Source organism: Pelobates fuscus, chromosome 12, assembly GCF_036172605.1.
Source record: "Pelobates fuscus isolate aPelFus1 chromosome 12, aPelFus1.pri, whole genome shotgun sequence".
NCBI classification, from domain to species: domain Eukaryota; kingdom Metazoa; phylum Chordata; class Amphibia; order Anura; family Pelobatidae; genus Pelobates; species Pelobates fuscus.
In genome coordinates this window covers 111377625-111398506 of record NC_086328.1, presented here as the reverse complement: position 1 = coordinate 111398506, position 20882 = coordinate 111377625, and the positions used below count along the sequence as shown (strand labels likewise).

Here is a 20882-nt window from a genome sequence, read left to right as displayed (position 1 = left end):
ACATACAGACACAGACATACATACACATACATACAGACACACAAACACACACACATACATACACACAGACAAGACATACACATACAGATAGACATACACAGACATACAGACACACAGACAGACAGACATACATACACATATATAGAGATTCATATAGACACACATGCCTTTCCCTGGGGTCCAGTGGCTCAGCCTGATGGGAGTCACAGTTCCCACTCTGACTTCCTCCTCTCCTTCCTCCTGCGTGGCTCCTGGTGGTTGCTGAGAGGAAGTGACCCCGGACGTCACTTCCTCCCAGCTTCTGACATCATCAGAAGGGGCCCGGTCGCGCTGTTAAAGGGCTGACCGAGCCCCCTGGAAATACATAGCATAGGGTGGCCCTAACAGCATTGGCCACACGATAGACCCCTTCAATGCAGTCCCAGCAGTTACACCACGCGGGCCAGGGCCGCATTACTTAGCCAGTGGGACCCGCAGTCGCAGGGGTCCGCAGTCGCAGGGGTCCGCAGGGCAGCTGGGCCCTGTGGAGTGACGGGCCTGGTCGCAGCTGCAACCCCTGCGACCACGGTAGTTCCACCACTGTCTGTAGGAAAGCATTAGAAGAGTATTCCGCATGCACGGCAAAATGCCATGTTGTGTCGATCAGCATCTCCTCATAGAGATGCATTGAAGCAATGCATCTCTATGGGCAATGTTCAGCGTCTGCATGCAGAGTGTGGAGATGCTGGACATGAGTGCACTAAGATATGTAGCATCTCTAGTAGCCATCTGAGTGACTGCCACTATATTCATGTTACTAGGCAGTAATATGAACACTGCCTGCTCTCTGAATATGCAGTGTTTACATTGAATGCCTGCCGGGACAGCCTACAAACAGCATTATAGGCCCCCGGGCAAAGCAGTGCACTGTGGCCCTGCCTACACAACCCCTCACAGGAATGAAATCGGAAGTTATCGATTAAAATTAAGCTTATATTTGTGTGTTGCTTTGTCTTGCTTATGTACAATTAGTATGTGTACATTGTTTTCATAAAAATATGTATTCGCAACAGCAAAAATCACATGTACAGATAACAGCTGATACGGAGGTGCTTAGTCCACCTAAACATTTTAATAAAGAGGGTTTAAAGGTTCTAAATAAATCTCCCGGAATAATATACTGAAAAGTTGGCAAACCTATGGCCCCTTATGCCCATGAGCTCCCTGGGCAACTGCCCACTGTGCCCATACCTTAAAACAGCCCTCTACACACCAGTTGTGTGTAGTTAAGTTGTAGTTTTTCCGGTGACCATAGTGCCCCTTTAACCCCTTAAGGACACATGACATGTGTGACATGTCATGATTCCTTTTTATTCCAGAGGTTTGGTCCTTAAGGGGTTAAAGATCTAGCAAATTGCATCACATTCCAGTTAAAGGACCACTCTAGGCACCCAGACCACTTCAGCTTAATGAAGTGGTCTGGGTGCCAGGTCCAGCTAGGGTTAACTAATTTTGTTATAAACATAGCAGTTTCAGAGAAACTGCTATGTTTATAAATTAGTTAAGCCTTCCCCTTTTTCCTCTAGTGGCTGTCTCATTGACAGCCGCTAGAGGCGCTTGCGTGATTCTCACTGTGAAAATCACAGTGAGAGCACGCAAGCGTCCATAGGAAAGCATTATGAATGCTTTCCTATTTGACCGGCTGAATGCGCGCGCAGCTCTTGCCGTGCGTGCGCATTCAGCCGACGGGGAGGAACGGAGGCGGAGAGGAGGAGGAGAGCTCTCCGCCCAGCGCTGGAAAAAGGTAAGTTTTAACCCTTTTCCCCTTTCCAGAGCCGAGCGGGAGGGGGTCCCTGAGGGTGGGGGCACCCTCAGGGCACTCTAGTGCCAGGAAAACGAGTATGCTTTCCTGGCACTAGAGTGGTCCTTTAAGTCTTTGCACAGCCAAGGCACACATTGCATTGGGGCGGAGAAACAGAAATATTGTTTTGTTTTTTTTTATCTTCCTTTCTGTGGTGACTAAAGGGCGGAGCTTATAATAATGATGACACAGCGCTAAGATGGAGGCGCCCAGTTCCAGAACAGAACTAAATACAGTGGTGTGAATTTCTACATTCCATGTTACTTCTCAGATCTCACAAACATGTCTGTTAAATACAGAGGATAATAAACATAATAAAAATGCTGGCTAGACCTGTATAAAGTGGTAGATTTCATTTTAACTTATCTCTATAGTTTGCCTTTTTTCTTCGCTTGTAAAATGTAACTTATAACGGCCCTTAATATGGCACCAAAATTATACGCGAACAAATATTTGTTCCAAGATCGTATTTCAACCCCAAATGTCTCTTCCGTTTAAGAAGCTGAATGAAAGACATCCACCGTTTTATAAATAAGATTCTTTATTTAGAATACTATTGAAACCATCCTTGGCATTCACACAGTATAAATATATAAAGTTAACATTTGGCACAACAAACTAAGCCCACATTAAATATTTGACCTTTCGCATCGCATGGCAAATCTTATTTACAATTATATATAAAAAAAATTATACAAAACTGGTCCACAACCCTACATGACAAATTTAGGGGAAAAAAAATATTACATTGTTCTTTTATCTTCAACGCACTTTCCAAATTGTCTGAATTGTCAATTTGGACCTGGGGAGCTGAGAATGTCAGGATAGTGTTTTAAATTCAAGGAATTGGCCCAGACTTCAGACCAACTGGATTGGAACAAATACAATCGGATAATTAAAAAAAAAAAAAAAAAAAAATAGAAAGTAAATATATATTATAAATAGAACAAAATAATAATAAAAAAAAAACCAATGCAACTGTTTGTCCTCTAAATTAGAATAACTTCTGGAATTAAATACATAATTTGGTGTATAACAGACATGTCAGTCATTTGAAAGGTGCTGCTTGGTTGAGCTGGTTAGTAATTCTGTATCTCGGAGTCAATCACATTGCTACCATTAAGTTGGTTTGTAATATTATTAAGATCCCAGGATGGACTTGAGAAATATGGAAGGCTAAATGTGTTTTTCTAGATTCTTTGATTTATGTTTTGATATTTCTACATCTCGTTTGATGTAAAAAAAAAAAAAATTACAGATGTTAAAATGATTTAATTTCTAAATTATGCTTCCTTGGTAATGGATAAGTGGTCCCCAAACTAATTACGTAAATCTAATTTAAATATATATATTTTTTAATTTAATGTTTACATTAGTGGGGGGACTCTTTTGTGTTAATCTGGAAATATTTTGAAAGCCTCAAAAAAAAAAAAGATCATATTTAATATTATTTACAGAGGAAAAATCAATAGAAACATATTAAATAACCTTGTCACAAATTAATAAATAAGCTTTGGTAAGAACTAATGAAATGTTGTACACTTGCAGAGAGAAGGAATTCTTAAAGAAGCTTCATAAGTGGAAAAAATGTCTTGTTTAAGTCTTTGGGTTTTAGAATGTTGTAGTTTTTTTTAAACCTCCAGTTATAACACTTGGTATATTGAATTACTGCTGTCCTGGGGTAGTGGTGTACATGTGTTGTTGGGAGATGGTATGGTGATTCCTCTATCACTCAATGTCTCCCCCTGGAGGGGAGAACAGGGACTGCCTTCAGATCCACTTTCAACTGCAGGTAGTGTTGAGCAAGCAGGGTTCTCTGTTGAAATTCTCTCCACAATGCTTGACAGACAGTCTAAACTAGAGATTACAGCATTTTTCCCATGTTTGGTATCTAAAGAGAAGCAATAGAAAAGGGTTAATAACACAGCTCCATTGAGAAGGAATAACCAATATTATAGATGCCGTTACCAGTGTGTTATAACCAAAAACTATTAGGAGCTAATTTATTTATTTTTAAAATGTGTTTATTTATAAAAATATTTTGCCAGGAAAGATACATTGAGATTTCTCTCGTTTTCAAATATTTCCTGGGTTCACAAAACATTACATTGATACAATAGGGTACAATAAAATACAAAAACAATATTAATACGCAATATATACAAAATTAACTTAAAACAGGTAGGAAATATATAATTAACTGTGAGTTAATGAGAGTTTAGCTGTTTGAGTTAAATAATTCCAAAGAAACTTTAATTGTGGTTTTGACATAAATTGACAAACTTTTTATTTTTTTATAATCTACTCCTTAGTAAATGACCCATAAAAGGCCTAAATGGTGTATATAAGAGATGACTATCTGGGGGTAAATATGCAATTTAGAGAAATGACACGAAACATTGACAAACAAAAAACAAGGTTGTTTTTTCCAAATGAGATATTTTAGCATAAAGTTTGTCATTTGGCTGCCGGATCACTGTAAATCGAAGTTAAATAAATAACCTTTTACTAATTTGATCTAAATTTTGCAATGATTATGCCCCTTTATTAGACACCCATCTCAAATTACTTAGATATATTTTTTACTAAGGTCTCTTTTTCATCTGTCTGTTTATATACGTCTCTTTCTGTACTGGTGTCTTTGTATCTTGTTTTTTTTTTTTTTTTTTTATAACAGTCAATAATGCAACAAACTGTTCTGAGTGACACCCCCACCTCCCCCGCCTGTCAGTGCCAATATTAAGGTGTAATTATATCCACTCACCATTTGCTGTTTCATTGTAGTACCCTCTGTCATAACTGTTTCTTCTCCTGGTGTGGCAGGGGGGAGCAGAGTAATCAATCTGGAAAACAGAAAATTTAAACGGTCATTCTCTGATTTAACAAGCTCTCAATAAACTTGCTGAGCATGTGCTGCCCCTCTACCCTTTGACAGATCACAACGTTTCGTATTAATTTATCAAGATCTGAAGAAGAATTGTCACATCAGTATCTCAGGTAACAGAGAAAACAAACTCCAAGATAAGACCAAAAGGGTTTATACACTAAACAGTGAATTAATAATATCAAAGTTTAGAATAAACAGCCCAGTTGTAACTATAGCTGAACTGAGGACTTTCATTCACAAATTATCTAGTTTGGTTTAAAATGTGTCCTTTTTCTTTCAATTTACTGCAGTTCACTGTTAAGCGAATAGACCCCATTAAATATTGTTTTTAGGAATTAAATCTATTTTATTAGACCTGCATCTACTTCACCTCATATTAAAGTAAGGACATAAATAATATATATATAGATCACTTATATGATATATTTATTGAACAAACTAATATTTTTTAAATTGGTAAAAATAAAAGGGCATCTGTCATGCAGAGTTATTATAAAAATGTGATTTATGTTACAAATTTAGTTTTTACCATGTCTAAGTTCGGCATTGATATATTTTATTTAATTGATTTATGTTTTTTTTTTATGAAAATAATAATTTCGACTGCAGAGAGATGTGTAAAAATATATTTGATCAGATATAAAAATATTTTGAATGTTTATTATTCAATAAATAATAACTTTGTAACTTATTGTGCTTTGTGTTATGAATTTAAATTTTAAACAATGTATCTCTTTATTATCATCTCTTTTTCAATTAATATTATTATTATTATTATATTAAAATGAGATTGTTATGAACACAGATTTATTTTATTTTGAATTAATTGCATTCTTTTCCCCTGTGTTTATTTTCAATGAAAGTTGGGTTTCCTTTCTGTCTGCTAATTGGATGTGTGAGGAATAGGTTTTCATTCCTAATGCAGAGTGTGAATGAAGAGAGATGGATGTTGGGGCAGAATTTAACCCCTGGGATCAGGAAGGAGTTTAAATGAAAAGTGACTCATTTTTTTCATGTGGCAGAGAAAATTACCCTACAGACCTTTTAACCATTTCAGAACCAGACAGATTTAAGACACTAGACTAAATAGCTTGGCATCTTGTAAAACTGTCAAATAGTACAGGGATTAGGTTTAGTGACTGGTCACTTCAGAGGTTCTAAGAGAGAATGACATGTTATGACTGTGCATTGCATTGTTTCTATGGAGACTGCTCCAGTTTTGCAACTTTACATTAGAATTGTTTTTCAGAACTAAATTTGGTGTGAGGTTGGATTCCTTATTCCAAATGTTTCCCCTCCCAAAATATTTTACTTTCCCTGGGAGTTTATAATACATGTGTTTTACAATGTAGCCTGTTTAAATGGTGAAGGGTAATGATATTCTATGCAGTCCCATTTGAGGTGAATTGAAAGTAGCCCACTCAACTTACCATGCCATCTGAAGAATTGGATCTTGGGCTGGAGGCATCAGAATCCCCACTGTAATGCTCCAGAACAGGGTAATAGTTATCATCCTGATCCCTGAGCAGAGATTGGAGACTCTCAATGTAGCGAATGGCATTCCTCAGAATCTCCACCTTGGGTAGTCTTTGGTTGGGATTGGTGGAGGTACATCTCTTCAAGGTCTCAAAAGCCTCATTGACTTTGCTCAGCCTCCTTCTTTCTCTCATGGTCGCTGCCTTCCTGCGGTCAGCATTGGTGGTCTTTCTCTTGCAGGCTTTACAAGCCCAGAGAAGACATCTCCCAGCTTGGTGATGCCCACTAGGGGCCCTGACATGCTCCTCCTCGTTGTGGTGATGGTGTTCATCTGGCTTGAGCAAGCTGACATGGACCAGCCTGGTGTCCAAGTCCTCAAAGAAGTGCATATCTGAAGTATTGAAACAGGGGTCATCATAAAAGTCATCTGCTGCTGAGAAGGAGCACAGGGAGTTCTCAGTAATTTCCATCTCCCTGAGAGGATGAGTGAGTAAGTCCATGGGACCAGAAAAAAATTAATAAAAGAAAATAAAATGTGTAAAAAAAATAAAATAATAATAATAGAAAATAAATCAATTGCACAAAAATCACAAACTGCTGAGCCTACACTTCATGCACAAGATGTGGGCTCCAGGATGTGTCAAGCAGTAATTTGTCCCACAATGATAAATACTGCAGTGTGGAGGATACAGTAAAGGGATGATACAAGCCTCTGAGCTGCAAACACTCAGAACACCTGATGCTTGTCAAAACAGCCAGTACTTATAGGAGAAGTGTGGAGAGGGGGGCACCCCCTGCCCTGTCCCACTTTTACAGACCAATCAGTGTCAGGAGACAAGGGAGTGGGTGTTGTCCCCTAGTGTAACAAATCTCCCCCCTGACTAGTTGAAGGATCATATCCCCTGGGTAAAGTTGCAATGGGCAAATCATCTAGTTTCTCATGTGAATGTGGTGAGGCTGGGGTGGTGGGAACTGAGATCTGCTTTATTTTTCTCATTGTTATTTTCATTTAATTCTTTATTTATCAACTTATTCATGAAGCACACATTTTTTCCCCTCAGTGGAGATATGCAGTTTTTTTCCCCAGAAAAAGGAGATTGAACAGTAAATATTTGATTTATGTACATTCTGCTGGTGTCTGACTTTTTCTTCTGGTTATAAGAGCTCTGTGTGCAGCTGGACAATTCGTTACTTCTAATCCTAAAGCAAAAATTGGATTTTAAATGAATCTATAGTTAGGTTTTTCTCTCCCCCCCTTCTTTTGCCTAATCTTTGAAAATACCATAATGTTTTTTAAATAGTTTTTTTTTCTAAACTGGTTATATTTTTTTAGTGTAAAAAAAAAAAATGTTTAAGCAACCCTCACCCTTCCAACAAGGGCAAATATAATTGTTATATATATATATATATATATATATATATATATATATATATATATATATATATATATATATATATATATATATATATGTGTGTGTGTGTCAGTATTCTTAAAAGTAATTGTAAAGATTTGTTTATGTTATGCCATTACATTTTATAATTAATAACCATTTATCCCCTTCAATACATGTTTAAAAATAACGGGTTTTGTGCTGTTTGTTTTGATTAAATCGGCTATTTACACCTGTTTAGTTATGTGGTTATTGCATTTTTTCTAAAAAAATAAATAAAAAAAATGTATCTGTGGGAAAAAAAATTATTTGTATAAAATTAAATTTAATATAAAATTAGACTCTTTCAAGACAAACATACATCGGCCACTCTGTAAACGCACAATAAATTTAATATTTAAAATCCGATTTCACAACTTAAATTTTTTTTTTTAAATGTTTAAATAGCGTTTAAGGTAAACATATATGTAACTTTATTTTTACACGCTGAATGTGTTGTTATAATGAAATATCTTATCATATACAAGTTTGTATCTTAAAGTATCTTATTATATGCAAGTTTGTATCTTAATGTATCCTTGAATTATCAACATATTATACTACAATATTAAACATCCACATTTTATAAAATGTGTAAATTTGATGAAGAGAACAACTTTTCTTATAATGTTAGATACTTCTGGTGCATAATAAACTATGATCATAGTTGCTCACAAGATCACATTAGAATACTATTTTCTTATATAATTGGATTAAATTATTCGAATTGTGTTAATTACTTCCCCATCATGTCAGGACCTGCAGTTTGGTGGGAGTTATAATCTTACAAAGAATATATATATATATATATATATATATATTTAAAAATGTGTATTCATTTGAAATAACTATATTTGACTGTCAAAATAAATTCAGCAAAAAAAAATATATATTTCACACAGAACAATTATTTGTGGTCTGGCGAAATTTACTATACAAAATATTGATAATGTGTTTGTCACAAGAAGTTTAATTGTCTCACCTTTACACTTGAATTTCAAACAGTAATATTCAACATAAGAGTATCTATCTAAAAAAAAAAAAAAAAAAAAACTAACACAAAACAACAACAACAAACAGAACCGTTTAACCCCATCAGTGCCATTGACATATCAGAACTGCCTACATGATATAATATGGGTTTGCCAATCCTAGTTCATTAAGGGGTTATTCGGTGATTTAATGATATTTTTCTGCAGCTGTCGGAAGAAAAATCTGAGCTAGTAAAATAGTATCGGCCAAATAATGACAGTATTTTCAGAAAACTGTAATGAATACAGAATATAAAACGTACACAAACGTCATACATGTAACTTATATACATGCAGTGTACACAGTGGGGATTATTAACTAAATTGTAGTTTGCAGTACATTTTAAACAAAATAGCAAAATTTAGGCAAAATGTGCTCTTTTGGAAAAATTATTTAACTCGGTTCTAATTACTATTTGATGCAAAAATTTGATATTAGATTTTCGATTCAGTCCAATTCACTGTTTGGTACATAAAACCCAAGTAGTTTCCACATTTGCCCAGTTAGACATTTGTGGTATTTTTGTAACTTCAAACAATTGCCCAGTGGCATGCATTTCAGAATATCCAATTGACTCATTTTATGGTTAATTTTTTTTTTCTTTATATTTTACCTATATACTGATTGTCAGTACAGTACATTCAGCTGGGCAGTGTTTTGTAAAGACTGTGATACAAAATAATCTATTTTTAATATATGTATCATGATTTAAAATAGCATGTTTAATATATATAAAGCTATCAAATGTTCACTATTTTTTCTTTCCCAGTTCTGTATATTTAAAAAAAAATATATAAAAAAATAAGTAAATAAGTAAATCAGAGCCTTTGTTCAATTAACAGCACTGACTAAGAGGTAAATATAATGTACAACTTGGTGGGCCAATCTCAAAGGGTCTTAATGGGTTAATAAAACCTAATAAGGTGTTTGGGTTTGTATTGTGATCATCATTAAAACTGCAAACAAACACGTCTTCCCCCATGTGAGCCTCAATGAATCTCATTATTAGTATACTGTCACACCTCCTCGCTAAATGCCCCCCATTAGGGGTAGATCAAAGCCCATCAGGATTCTTGTCATAGGCAAAAGTTATCACTTCCTGAGACAGGGTGAGAAAATGAGCTACATGCAGCTGTATCCAGGAGATGGCGCTCATCTCCCTGTCCCTAGACCGAGTGCTTTGTAGAATTCTATCTGTAATAACTGACTGCACGTCCAACAGAGGAACTTAAGGGTCTATTAGATATAGATGTTAAAACATCTTTATCGAAGACAAAATATCAGATGGGAAAATACTCTATCCTTCCATGATGGATATTTTTTTTTCCTTATTATTTTATTATTTATAAAGCGCTTTTAGTCCGCCCCAGCACCCTCAGTCTTTCAGTATGATTTATATTTCGGATTCAATTTGTTAAAATTCACAGTTTAGTGAATAACTGTGTTAGATTTAGTGGTTATGGTGCGTTGGCTGTCCTTTTAAACTACACCAGTAATGTAAATATATATATATACATGTTATTGTCAAGGGTTAAAATTGTGGCTTATCATAAACTCAAATTGAATTTCTCAAATTTTAGGCAACCAAAAATCAGTGGACCCAGTTTTCAGTTAAAGGAACACTATAGTCACCTAAATTACTTTAGCTAAATAAAGCAGTTTTAGTGTATAGATCATTCCCCTGCAATTTCACTACTCAATTCACTGTCATTTAGGAGTTAAATCACTTTGTTTCTGTTTATGCAGCCCTAGCCACACCTCCCCTGGCTATGATTGACAGAGCCTGCATGAAAAAAAAGACTGGTTTCACTTTCAAACAGATGTAATTTACCTTAAATAATTGTATCTCAATCTCTAAATTGAACTTTAATCACATACAGGAGGCTCTTGCAGGGTCTAGCAAGCTATTAACATAGCAGGGGATAAGAAAATAATTAATTGCAATAAAGAAAAGCCTAAATAGGGCTATCTTTACAGGAAGTGTTTATGGAAGGCGGTGCAAGTCACATGCAGGGAGGTGTGACTAGGGTTCATAAACAAAGTGATTTAACTCCTAAATGGCAGAGGATTGAGCAGTGAGGCTGCAGGGGCATGTTCTATACACCAAAACTGCTTCATTAAGCTAAAGTTGTTCAGGTGACTATAGTGTCCCTTTAAACAAAATATCTCTGAATTCTCAACAGTTCACAATTTAGATAAGTATCTGATGTAATAAATAATCTTTTGGGAATGCAATTTGTATTGAGAAAATGATGGTATTTAGGATATAAAAGTATTGCATTTGTAGTGGCTACCTGCCACCTGGCCACTACCATAATGCCACGTGTGGTATCCTGCAATATTATATACATGGCCACGTTCAGCTCTCTGCAACAAGCAGGCATCAAACAAGAGTTAGTTCAGTATACAAAAAAGACTGGAAGTTACATAATAAAATGAGCCACTTCACTTCCAGTCACAGGTAGAAACGTAACATAGGTATGCCTATGTATGCCAGCCTTGTGTATACATACACATAAGTAAATCTCAAAATCTCATTTCTGTTCTTACATGGATACTCCAAGCACCATGACCACTTAGTGATTTGAAGTGTTCATGGTGCCAGGAGTCTTTATGTGGAGCATTTCACTTTGAAACTCTGCGCATACGGAGATTAACCCCCTTCTCGGCTGGAAGTGTAACCACCTCCAGAACAACGTTCCAGGCTGGCTAATGTCAATTCTATAGCTAATCTAAAAGGAGGAGAACCTCAGTGAAGGAAAATAGTTACATTTAAACTTTTTAAAACATTTTGGGGGTGCGTACCAGTACACAAGAGGGTGCTGCAAATAAAATCAGTAATTTATGAAAACACTGGTTTTGGTAGGAGTAACCCTCTAATAGGCTGTTCCTTTTGTTTAATGGATAATGTGTGCATGGGGTATATATTGAGGCTCTGGGTGGTGAATTACAAAGGATTGATTTTCCAAACTGCCAGGGTCCCTTTATTAATCAGGAAGGGTCATGATCTATATGGTGTGATAAAGCAGAGTTATTTACTAAAATGAGATTTGCTGTAAAGTCATAGTGAGTTCAAATTGCATTGCAAACCTTTGGCTAAAGTAACTGAATTAGAAAACATCGATTCTGGTTTTTATTCTGACTATTTTGTCCTTAAAGGGAAACTATAGTGCCAGGAAAACAAAGTTGTTTTACTGGAACTATAGCGCCCCACTCCATCCCAGGAAAAACCCTTCTGTCACTTACCTGAGTCCGATGCTGATGTCCCTCAGCACTGGCTTGAGCTCCGCCTCAGTCCATCAGCTGGCGGGGGAGACCGAATAAGCATGCGCGGCAATGGCCATGCTCGCATTAGGACTTTCCCCGTAGGAAATCATTATACAATGCTTTCCTTTGGGGTTACAGGTGACGCTGGATATCCTCACGCATAGCGTCCAGCGCCTAACGACCCAGAAGTCCCTCTAGCATCTATCTGGTAGACAGCCTCTAGAGGTGACGTTAACCCTCCAAGGTAATTATTGCAGTTTATTAAAAACTGCAATAATTACCTTTGCTGGGTTAAGGAACCTGGGACACTGCACCCAGATCACTACAATGAGCTGAAGTGGTCTGGGTGCCTATAGTGTCCCTTTAAACTTAAAATTCACTGTTAATTAATTGAAATTCTCACTTCAGTGAATAACCCTGTGTGTCTGAGTTTGACAAAAAAAATAAAGGAGTGCACCCAAAGCTTAATGTAATTATCATAACTACTGCAATAATTTGTACAGTAAGCTGAAGCAGTGATAGAGCTTGAAGTGTCCAATTAAGTTGTTTGTAACGTTACGAGTTAGAATACACGTATGCACCTATATTTCTATTAATATAAGGTTTGATCTAAATGCGTTCCACTCTCTTTGAAATTGCTGTTACGGTCACGGGGGAGACTCAGCCATAATCTATATGTTACCTAACGGCAGGAGTGAAAATATCTAATCACAGATTGACTTTTGAAAAGAGATATAAGGTTTAGAAATGCATTAGAGGGTTCTGTAAGGAAATGCACTGCTGTGAATGTTAGACACGGTGTCTAATGGGAACATATGTGAAGGTTAAAATTCTAATTTTTATTATTTGTCTCTTTGCCAAAGTTTAATGCCAAGATTGTCCAGGCCTCAGCAAAGCACTGCGTTTCCTGTGTCCCAAGTTTAGGCCTCTCAGCAGCTGTAGGCAGAGAAAGAACCTCGCTCTTAATGACCGATAATTCCCAACAGGAGATGTGAGCCGGTTGCTTTTTGCTTGGTAGATAGGATTTAACTTTCCTTTGTCTGTGTAACCCTTTCAGTGCTATTGATTCCCAAACAGGTACTGTCGTCCCCACTAAAATAAATCCATGCTTCAATGGGCCACCAAAGTCACCCATACCACTTCATCTCAATGTATTTTAAAGCCCTCGGTTGTAAAAAGAGCAATGTTTATATTGCAGGTTTAAATCCACCTCTAGTGGCTGTCTTCTGGAGTGTAACTCGGTCTGGGCTTTGGTTGCTGCAGATAGCAGCATTCGATTGGAGGAGCCTGGTGTTTGGCAGCACATATGAATTTTGTCATTTCCATAAATGGTTAGCAGTAGGTCATAAAGTCAGCTGAATTGTTATGGAATAAGTCCATTCCTGTCTACACAGTCACATCTTTTAGACTGACGCTATTGCTATTTTGCTGCTTGAAATGTTGGCATAGCAGGGAATTGGAATCCAAACTAAAGATACAACATGAGCAGCAATATCCAGACTGTCAGCGGCAGAGCTTCCACTGGCTCAGGAGGCCCCTGGAGTGGGCCACACACTTAACCCCTTAAGGACCAAACTTCTGGAATAAAAGGGAATCATGACATGTCACACATGTCATGTGTCCTTAAGGGGTTAAGGCCATTCACTGGACATCTTTGATCAGGGGTCCGGTCAGGCACCACGTCCCTTTAGCAGCGTAACCAGGCCCCATGGTCTGTGTAAAACTGGTCTGTGAATACAAGCCACCTCCTCCTAGTATACCAATGAGAGGGGAGAGGGAGAAAGGGGAGGGAGACTCCATTATCACTCAGCAAGATGTCACTGGACCCCAGGGAAGCCACCCTCCTGCACCAAAAAAGTATGGAAGCAAGAGGGTGGCAAAAAAAAAGTAATGTGATCTTTGTGTGTATATGTGGTTATCTGTGTGCATGGTTTATCTCTGTGTGTGTATATGTTATCTGTGTGTCTGTATGTGTATCTGTGTATGTATGTGTTATCTGTGTATATGTGTGTGGCTGTGTATATATATGTGTATCAGTGTTTGTATCTGTATTAGTGTCATTGTGTGTATCTGTATGTGTCATCGTGTGTGTCTGTATCTGCATGTGTCTGTATGTGTGTTCGTATGTGATTGTGTATTTGTATGTGTTAGTGTGTGTGTGTCTTTTGCATGTGTGTCAGTGTGTGTCTGCATGTCTGTACCTGTGTATCTGTATGTGTACCAGTGTTTATATCTGTGTGTCTGTGAATCTAAATGTGTTTCTGTGTATCCAGATGTGTCAGTGTGTGTCTGTATATGTGTGTATATGTATAGTAGTATACATCTCAGCACTACAACACTACACACAAATACACCACTGCATTTAACCCCTTAAGGACTGAGCCAAATGTACACGTTTTGATCAAAATAAAACGTAAACAAAACTTGGAATTTTACTATTTGTCTGTTCAACCGTAATTCTCCTCTTTCATATTAAATGCACCCACACTTATTATATATCATTTTATTCAGGTGAAATAGGGCTTTCATTTAACATCAAATATTTAGCTATGAAACATAATTTAATATGAATAAAATATAAAAAAATTGAGAAATTAAGAAATTATTTTTTTTAGTTCTGCATGACATTTTAACTGTGAATGTCATAATACGGTTTGCTTTTACTGCAATAAAATACACATATTTGTATTCAGCGATGTACTACGTGTAAAACAGTACCCCCTTTGTACAGGTTTTATGGTGTTTTGGGAAGTTACAGGGTCAAATATAGCAGGTTACACTTTTCAGTTTTTTCACATTGAAATTTGCCAGATTGGTTACATTGCCTTTGAGACCATAAGGGGGCAAACCTTTTAAAAGTGCCAAGAAACACTGCCTGCAAGTTGTAGTGGTTGTAGTGCTTGGAGTAACCCATTAAGGAGTACATTATTTTAAAGAGAAACGAGATAATGTGCAAAGCAAGCTCAGAGACTGGTACCTTTATAATAAAATAGATAGCAGAAGTAAAATGTCTGTGAGGATGTGCTTTAGTGGCACGAAACGCGCAGGCATCTTTCCTATTGTCGTGTGTGGAGCCTATTCCTTCAGTTTTGTGTCTCATTAAAAAGTAAAAATCACACTAACATTTATTACATAAAATCAAAATTTATATAAAGTAATCACCAGCAGCAGTCCTTCAACATAGCCTTTCAATTCACTGCACGTATCAGATTACGTTTGCTGGAGTCCAGTCTATATGAGGATAACTAGTGGGACTGTTGGTAATACCGTACCGGTATGGGCACTAAAGGAAGTCAACATTAATTCAAGACTTACTTATTAGATGTAACGGGTATTACTCAATTAGATACAAAATGCCATTTCCATCCGTGGCTGAAGAGGGTGCAGGTTGTGGGTTCTTATCAAACCACTTCATTTGGGGATGGTGTTCATACACCTAGAGCATCATAAACAATACATGAGAAGCCATAGATTTGGTGCTTATAGTGTCCCTTTATGTAAACCGCAAACAAGACACCGTTCTATATATTTTTTTTTCTCTGAGTTTACAAAGTAACTGAAGCAGAATAGCAGGCTCTTTCACAACACTTCCTGTGTTAACATCAGATGATGTCAGTCTACTATTGACTTCCCTTCTCTAAAAGTCCTAAAAGCATCATGGGATTTGTAGTTTATATGGATCTTTATCCACCTCTGTAGTAAATGTTTTTCCTTAGATTCCTAAAACCCTAGACCTCACCTCTGCTCTCTCGTTCTCTGCACTATTCGAGCCTATTATTTATGTTTAAGGTCTGCCCTATTGAGGAATCATATACTCTTCGAATTCCACCCATTGTCATCAGCTACAAGCAGAGAATCAATTCAGCTTAGCGTTTCTGCTAAGAATCTTCACGGATATTTAAAGCAATTTTAGTGTCACATAAATTCCAGGTTTGGGTTTCTTTTTTACATGCATTTGCATGAAGAATATTTACAAATGCTCGAGTTACACACAGGCTTTACGTATTGGAAATTCTATCTGTTTTGCTAAATCCTGGAATGCAAGTATTGTGGTTTCCACAGGTGAGTTATACTGGACATTCTACGCGGACACGGAGAGACATGGACTTCTTCGAATTAGCTCTCAGTTGATGGGGTGGGTGCTTATAAAAAAGAACCAAATTCACCAGCATCACACAAATATCAATGTAACAGAATACCAACTTACAGGGCAACATTAACTCAGAAACTCAGCATTACAGACAGACAAACCACTAATTAAAGCAGAATGAGCTGTGCTTTTAGACTTGCAGTCTAAGACAGGGGTAGGTAACCTTTGTCACTCTAGATGTTGACTACATCTCCTATAATTCTCTTACAGCCACAATGCTTACAAAGCATCAGGCAGGGCCGGACTGGGGATACAAAGCAGCCCTGGAAAAAAAAATTCGATGCCAGCCCCGAAGCACGGCGTTGGAAAAAAAAGGTGAGTAAAAACACTATTTTTAAACAAACACAGACACATACACCATGACAGACACAGACACACATATAGCATAAAAAAAATACATACACACACACACCTTGACACAGACAGACCATGACACAGACAAACACACACACGATACAGACAGACACACACACACACACACACACAATGGCAGACACACACCATGACACACACATGCACCATGACACTCACACACATACACTCACACTGACAGACTGACACATAATATAGCTACCTGTGGGCGACCGGCCAGGGAGTCGTGCAGCGCAGACAGCTGGGTCAGATGTGCTGGCGGCCACAGGTGGGAGCTGGCTGTGCTGTCCCTGCTCCCCAGCTCGCAGCCTAATGAGACCAGGGCTGGAATATGATGTCATATTCCTGCCTCAGTCTCAATAGGTAGCGTGCGAGGGAGGGGGAGCAGAGCCATTACAGCCAGCTCCCCCCTGCGGCCGCCTGCACAGACAGCTGTCTGTCCGGCCCCAGGTGCCGACGGCCCACCGGGAAATTTCCCGGTATGCCGGTGGGCCAGTCCGCCCCTTGCATCAGGGGAGAGTTGGTCCACTACATCTGGAGTTCCGAACATTTTCTATAGCTGGTCGAGGAGATGCTATACCAAACAGACTCAAAATATTTATGACAGGAAAACATCCATATTATTTTATGGAAAAATAAGCAAATATATGTAGTATAGCATTTTTTTGTGCATTATTTTGTTATGAATTTATATTAACAGCTGTTTTCGATTCATCTCCTGGCATATTACATATAATGACAGGATTCTTCACTGCACACCAGCTCTCCATTCCCTTCAAAATATGAAGTTGTGCTTATGCCCCAAAAGGCCTTAAAAGATGGCTGCCCCATACAGCAAGATTTAGCTAGGAAATTCACAGACTCCCGAAAAATAAATCCTGGAGTCAAATGAAGACTACATCAAAAAAGCCCCCCAAAACTAATCAGTTAGAATGTATTGTAAAGTGTTCACCCATTCAAGGTATTGGCAGGATTGTCAATCTATACAAAATGGAGATTGTAGGTCCAAACAGTATTATTGTGAGGTTAAATGGATCTTTAAGTTACATACTCTCAGCCCTTCCGGCCTGAATAGTGAGCTTGATGTTCAATTACTTGTAAATACCATCTATCTTATCTAGGGATTTACTATTATTTTCTCTCAGCTGGTTGCGGATACAAATAATAGGTCTCCATTTTGTGGACTAACCTCTATAGGTTTCATTATAGAGAAACCATAAACAACAAGATTTAATAAATGCATGGATTGACACTGACAATTTTATAGACATCTTTGTGGTGAACTCTTTGTTTCTGCAAATTAAGCCTCTCCATTCTCAGCAGATACTAAGGAAGGCACATTTTTAAGGATTTATCATTTATCATTTATGGATTTCTTAATCAACAAAATGAAACTAATAGATATAAAGTTAATTTGTTATACTTTACAATAATGTAAATTTTTTTCCAACTAGATAGAAAATCAGATTTCTAATTTATTGGCATGACATTCTCTTACTCAACATCGTGATAAGATTTGAGCTGTGTATGTGGTTATTTGCAACAATATGTACCCACTTTTTGATTACTACAGCGAATATACTTTTTAGGTAATGTTTTACTTGAATTATACTTGTTATCAATTGTGCATTTTCCCAGGCAAGTCCTTTTTGTGCTTTTGATCTTTTTTTGTGCTGATTTTTAATTAGGTTTATTTATTTTTTCTTTGTTCTTTCATGTTTTTTCCTTTTGTCGCTTCTGTATTTTTTCTTCTCTTTCCGTCTTTAGTAAATCGCTCCTTGATGCGTTATATTTTATCTCTTTGACTTGTTCATGGAGGGTTAATATTTCACCCCAGTTAACCAACCGTTGAGTGTTAATAAAATATCACTTCAGTATGTTAGTACATTGTGCCTAAGATTAAGTGCCATGCGGCACCAAATGCGTTGGGGCGGTTGCCTTTTTTTCTTGAATTACTTTTGGATTAAGTTTGCTGTGTCACCATATTTAATATATTTTTTTTTAAATGTTTTGTTTTAGCAGATTAGCAAATTATGGACCGTTTTCTTTAACAATATATCTATACACTGGAATAGTGTGAGCAGGTGTATCCACCATTTTGCCTAAACCAGGAAATTTAATATATATATACACACTTAACATTAAACGCAATAAAAAAAATAAAAACGCAACACTTGTTTTTGCTCCAATTTTTCATGAGCTGAACTCAAAGATCTAAGACTTTTTCTATGTACACAAAAGGCCTATTTCTCTCTAATATTGTTCACAAATATGTCTAAATCTGTGTTAGTGAGCACTTCTCCTTTGCCGAGATAATCCATCCAGCTCACAGGTGTGGCAAATCAAGATGCTGATTAGACAGCGTGATTATTGCAAAGGTGTGCCTTAGACTGGCCACAATAACATGCCTTTTGTGTACATAGAAAAAGTCTTAGATCTTTGAGTTCAGCTCATGAAAAATGGGGGCAAAAACAAAAGTGTTACGTTTATAATTTTATTCAGTATGTATATATATATATATATATATATATATATATATATATATATAAAGCTGTGGTGTGCCGAGGGCTATAGCTGGCCTTAAGGTGTGCAAGCTCTGCGACACAGCTCACACATGGCCTGATGCAGGGCCGGTGCTAGGATTTTTGACTACACAGGCGAAGACGCCCCTTCCCCTCCCCCCCCCAAAAAAAATGCATCTTCACCTCTGTGTCTCGTAGCCCCATTTTGAATTTATTACCCCCATTAGTGTTGCATAACCACTCTCTAGAATGTCTTACCCCTTTGGCCCCTCTGTGCCTTACACCCCCCTTTAGTGTGTCTCCTACAACCCCTCTTATGTATTTCTTACTTCCCCGCCAGCCCCTTTCTGTCTCTTTATCCCCCCCAGCCCCTATCTCTCTCTCTTTTTCTCCCACATAGACATAGATACAGGCAAAAATACATACATGCACAAATACACAAACATACAGACACACAATCATACAAGCACACAGACATAATTATTCAGGCACACAGTCACAAAGATATACAGACACACAGTCATAAAAGGCACACAATCAAACAAACAGTCATACAAATTACACATACAGGTGCATTTGATACAGTTCCACACAAAAGATTAGTGTTCAAACTCAAGGAAATCGGTCTCGATGAAAATGCTTGTTCTTGGGTAGAACATTGGCTTAAAAACAGAATACAAAGAGTTGTTGTTAATGGTAAATTTTCAAGCTGGACAGAGGTGGCAAGTGGTGTCCCTCAGGGGTCTGTTCTGGGACCCCTTCTATTTAACATTTTTATAAATGATCTTGAAGACAGCATTGAAAGTCATGTTTCAGTGTTTGCAGATGACACAAAACTTTGTAAAATAATACAATGTGAGCAAGATATTACTTTGCTGCAGAAGGATTTAGATAGACTGGAGGACTGGGCACTCAAATGGCAGATGAAATTTAATGTTGAAAAATGCAAAGTTATGCACTTCGGCGTAAAGAATACACAAGCAACGTATACCCTTAATGGAAGTGAATTAGGGATAACGACACACGAAAAGGACTTGGGAATTGTTATAGACCACAAACTATGCAACAATGTGCAATGTCAATCAGCAGTGGCCAAGGCCAGTAAGGTATTGTCATGCATGAAAAAGGGCATTCATTCTCGGGACGAGAATATCATTTTGCCTCTCTATAAATCACTGGTAAGACCACATATTGAATATGCTGTGCAATTTTGGTCACCTGTTCTAAAGAAGGACATCATGGCACTAGAAAAAGTGCAGAGGCGGGCTACAAAATTAATAAAAGGAATGGAACATATCAGCTATGAAGAAAGGTTAACAAATTTAAACCTATTTAGTTTAGAAAAAACGTCGCCTGAGAGGGGATATGATAACATTATACAAATATATTCGGGGCCAATACAAACCATTGTGTGGAAATCTATTCACAAACCGGACTTTACATAGGACACGAGGCCATGCGTTTAGACTGGAAGAAAGAAGATTTCGTCTAAGGCAAAGGAAAGGTTTTTTTACTGTAAGAACAATCAGGATGTGGAATTCTCTGCCTGAAGAAGTGGTTTTATCAGAGTCCATACAGATGTTCAAACAGCTACTAGATGCATACTTGCAAAGACAGAATATTCAAGGATATAATCTTTCAATGTAGGGTAATAACTGCTTGATTCAAGGATAAATCTGACTGCCATTCTGGGGTCAAGAAGGAATTTTTTGTCCTAGCTTGTTGCAAAATTGTGCTTCAAACTGGGTTTTTTTTTTTTCTGCCTTTTGGATCAACAGCAAAAAACAGGTGTGAGGAAGGCTGAACTTGATGGACGCAAGTCTCTTTTCAGCTATCTAACTATGTAACTATGTAACATTGTTGTACAAACACAGACATACATTCATACAGACACAAGCACACACAG

At 37.4% G+C, this 20882-nt stretch overlaps 1 protein-coding gene across 1 annotated transcript; it reads right to left on the bottom strand.

Moving 5' to 3' along the window:
• Positions 1–3224: 3224 nt before the first annotated feature.
• Positions 3225–6926, bottom strand: MYOD1 (myogenic differentiation 1). Its single transcript, XM_063438643.1, has 3 exons — positions 6158–6926; positions 4605–4683; positions 3225–3731 (listed from the first exon to the last, which is right to left on the bottom strand). Exons 1-3 carry the CDS (start codon positions 6701–6703, stop codon positions 3484–3486), a joined length of 873 nt encoding a protein of 290 aa, XP_063294713.1. The 5' UTR covers positions 6704–6926; the 3' UTR covers positions 3225–3483.
• Between the last annotated feature and the right edge of the window lie 13956 nt (positions 6927–20882).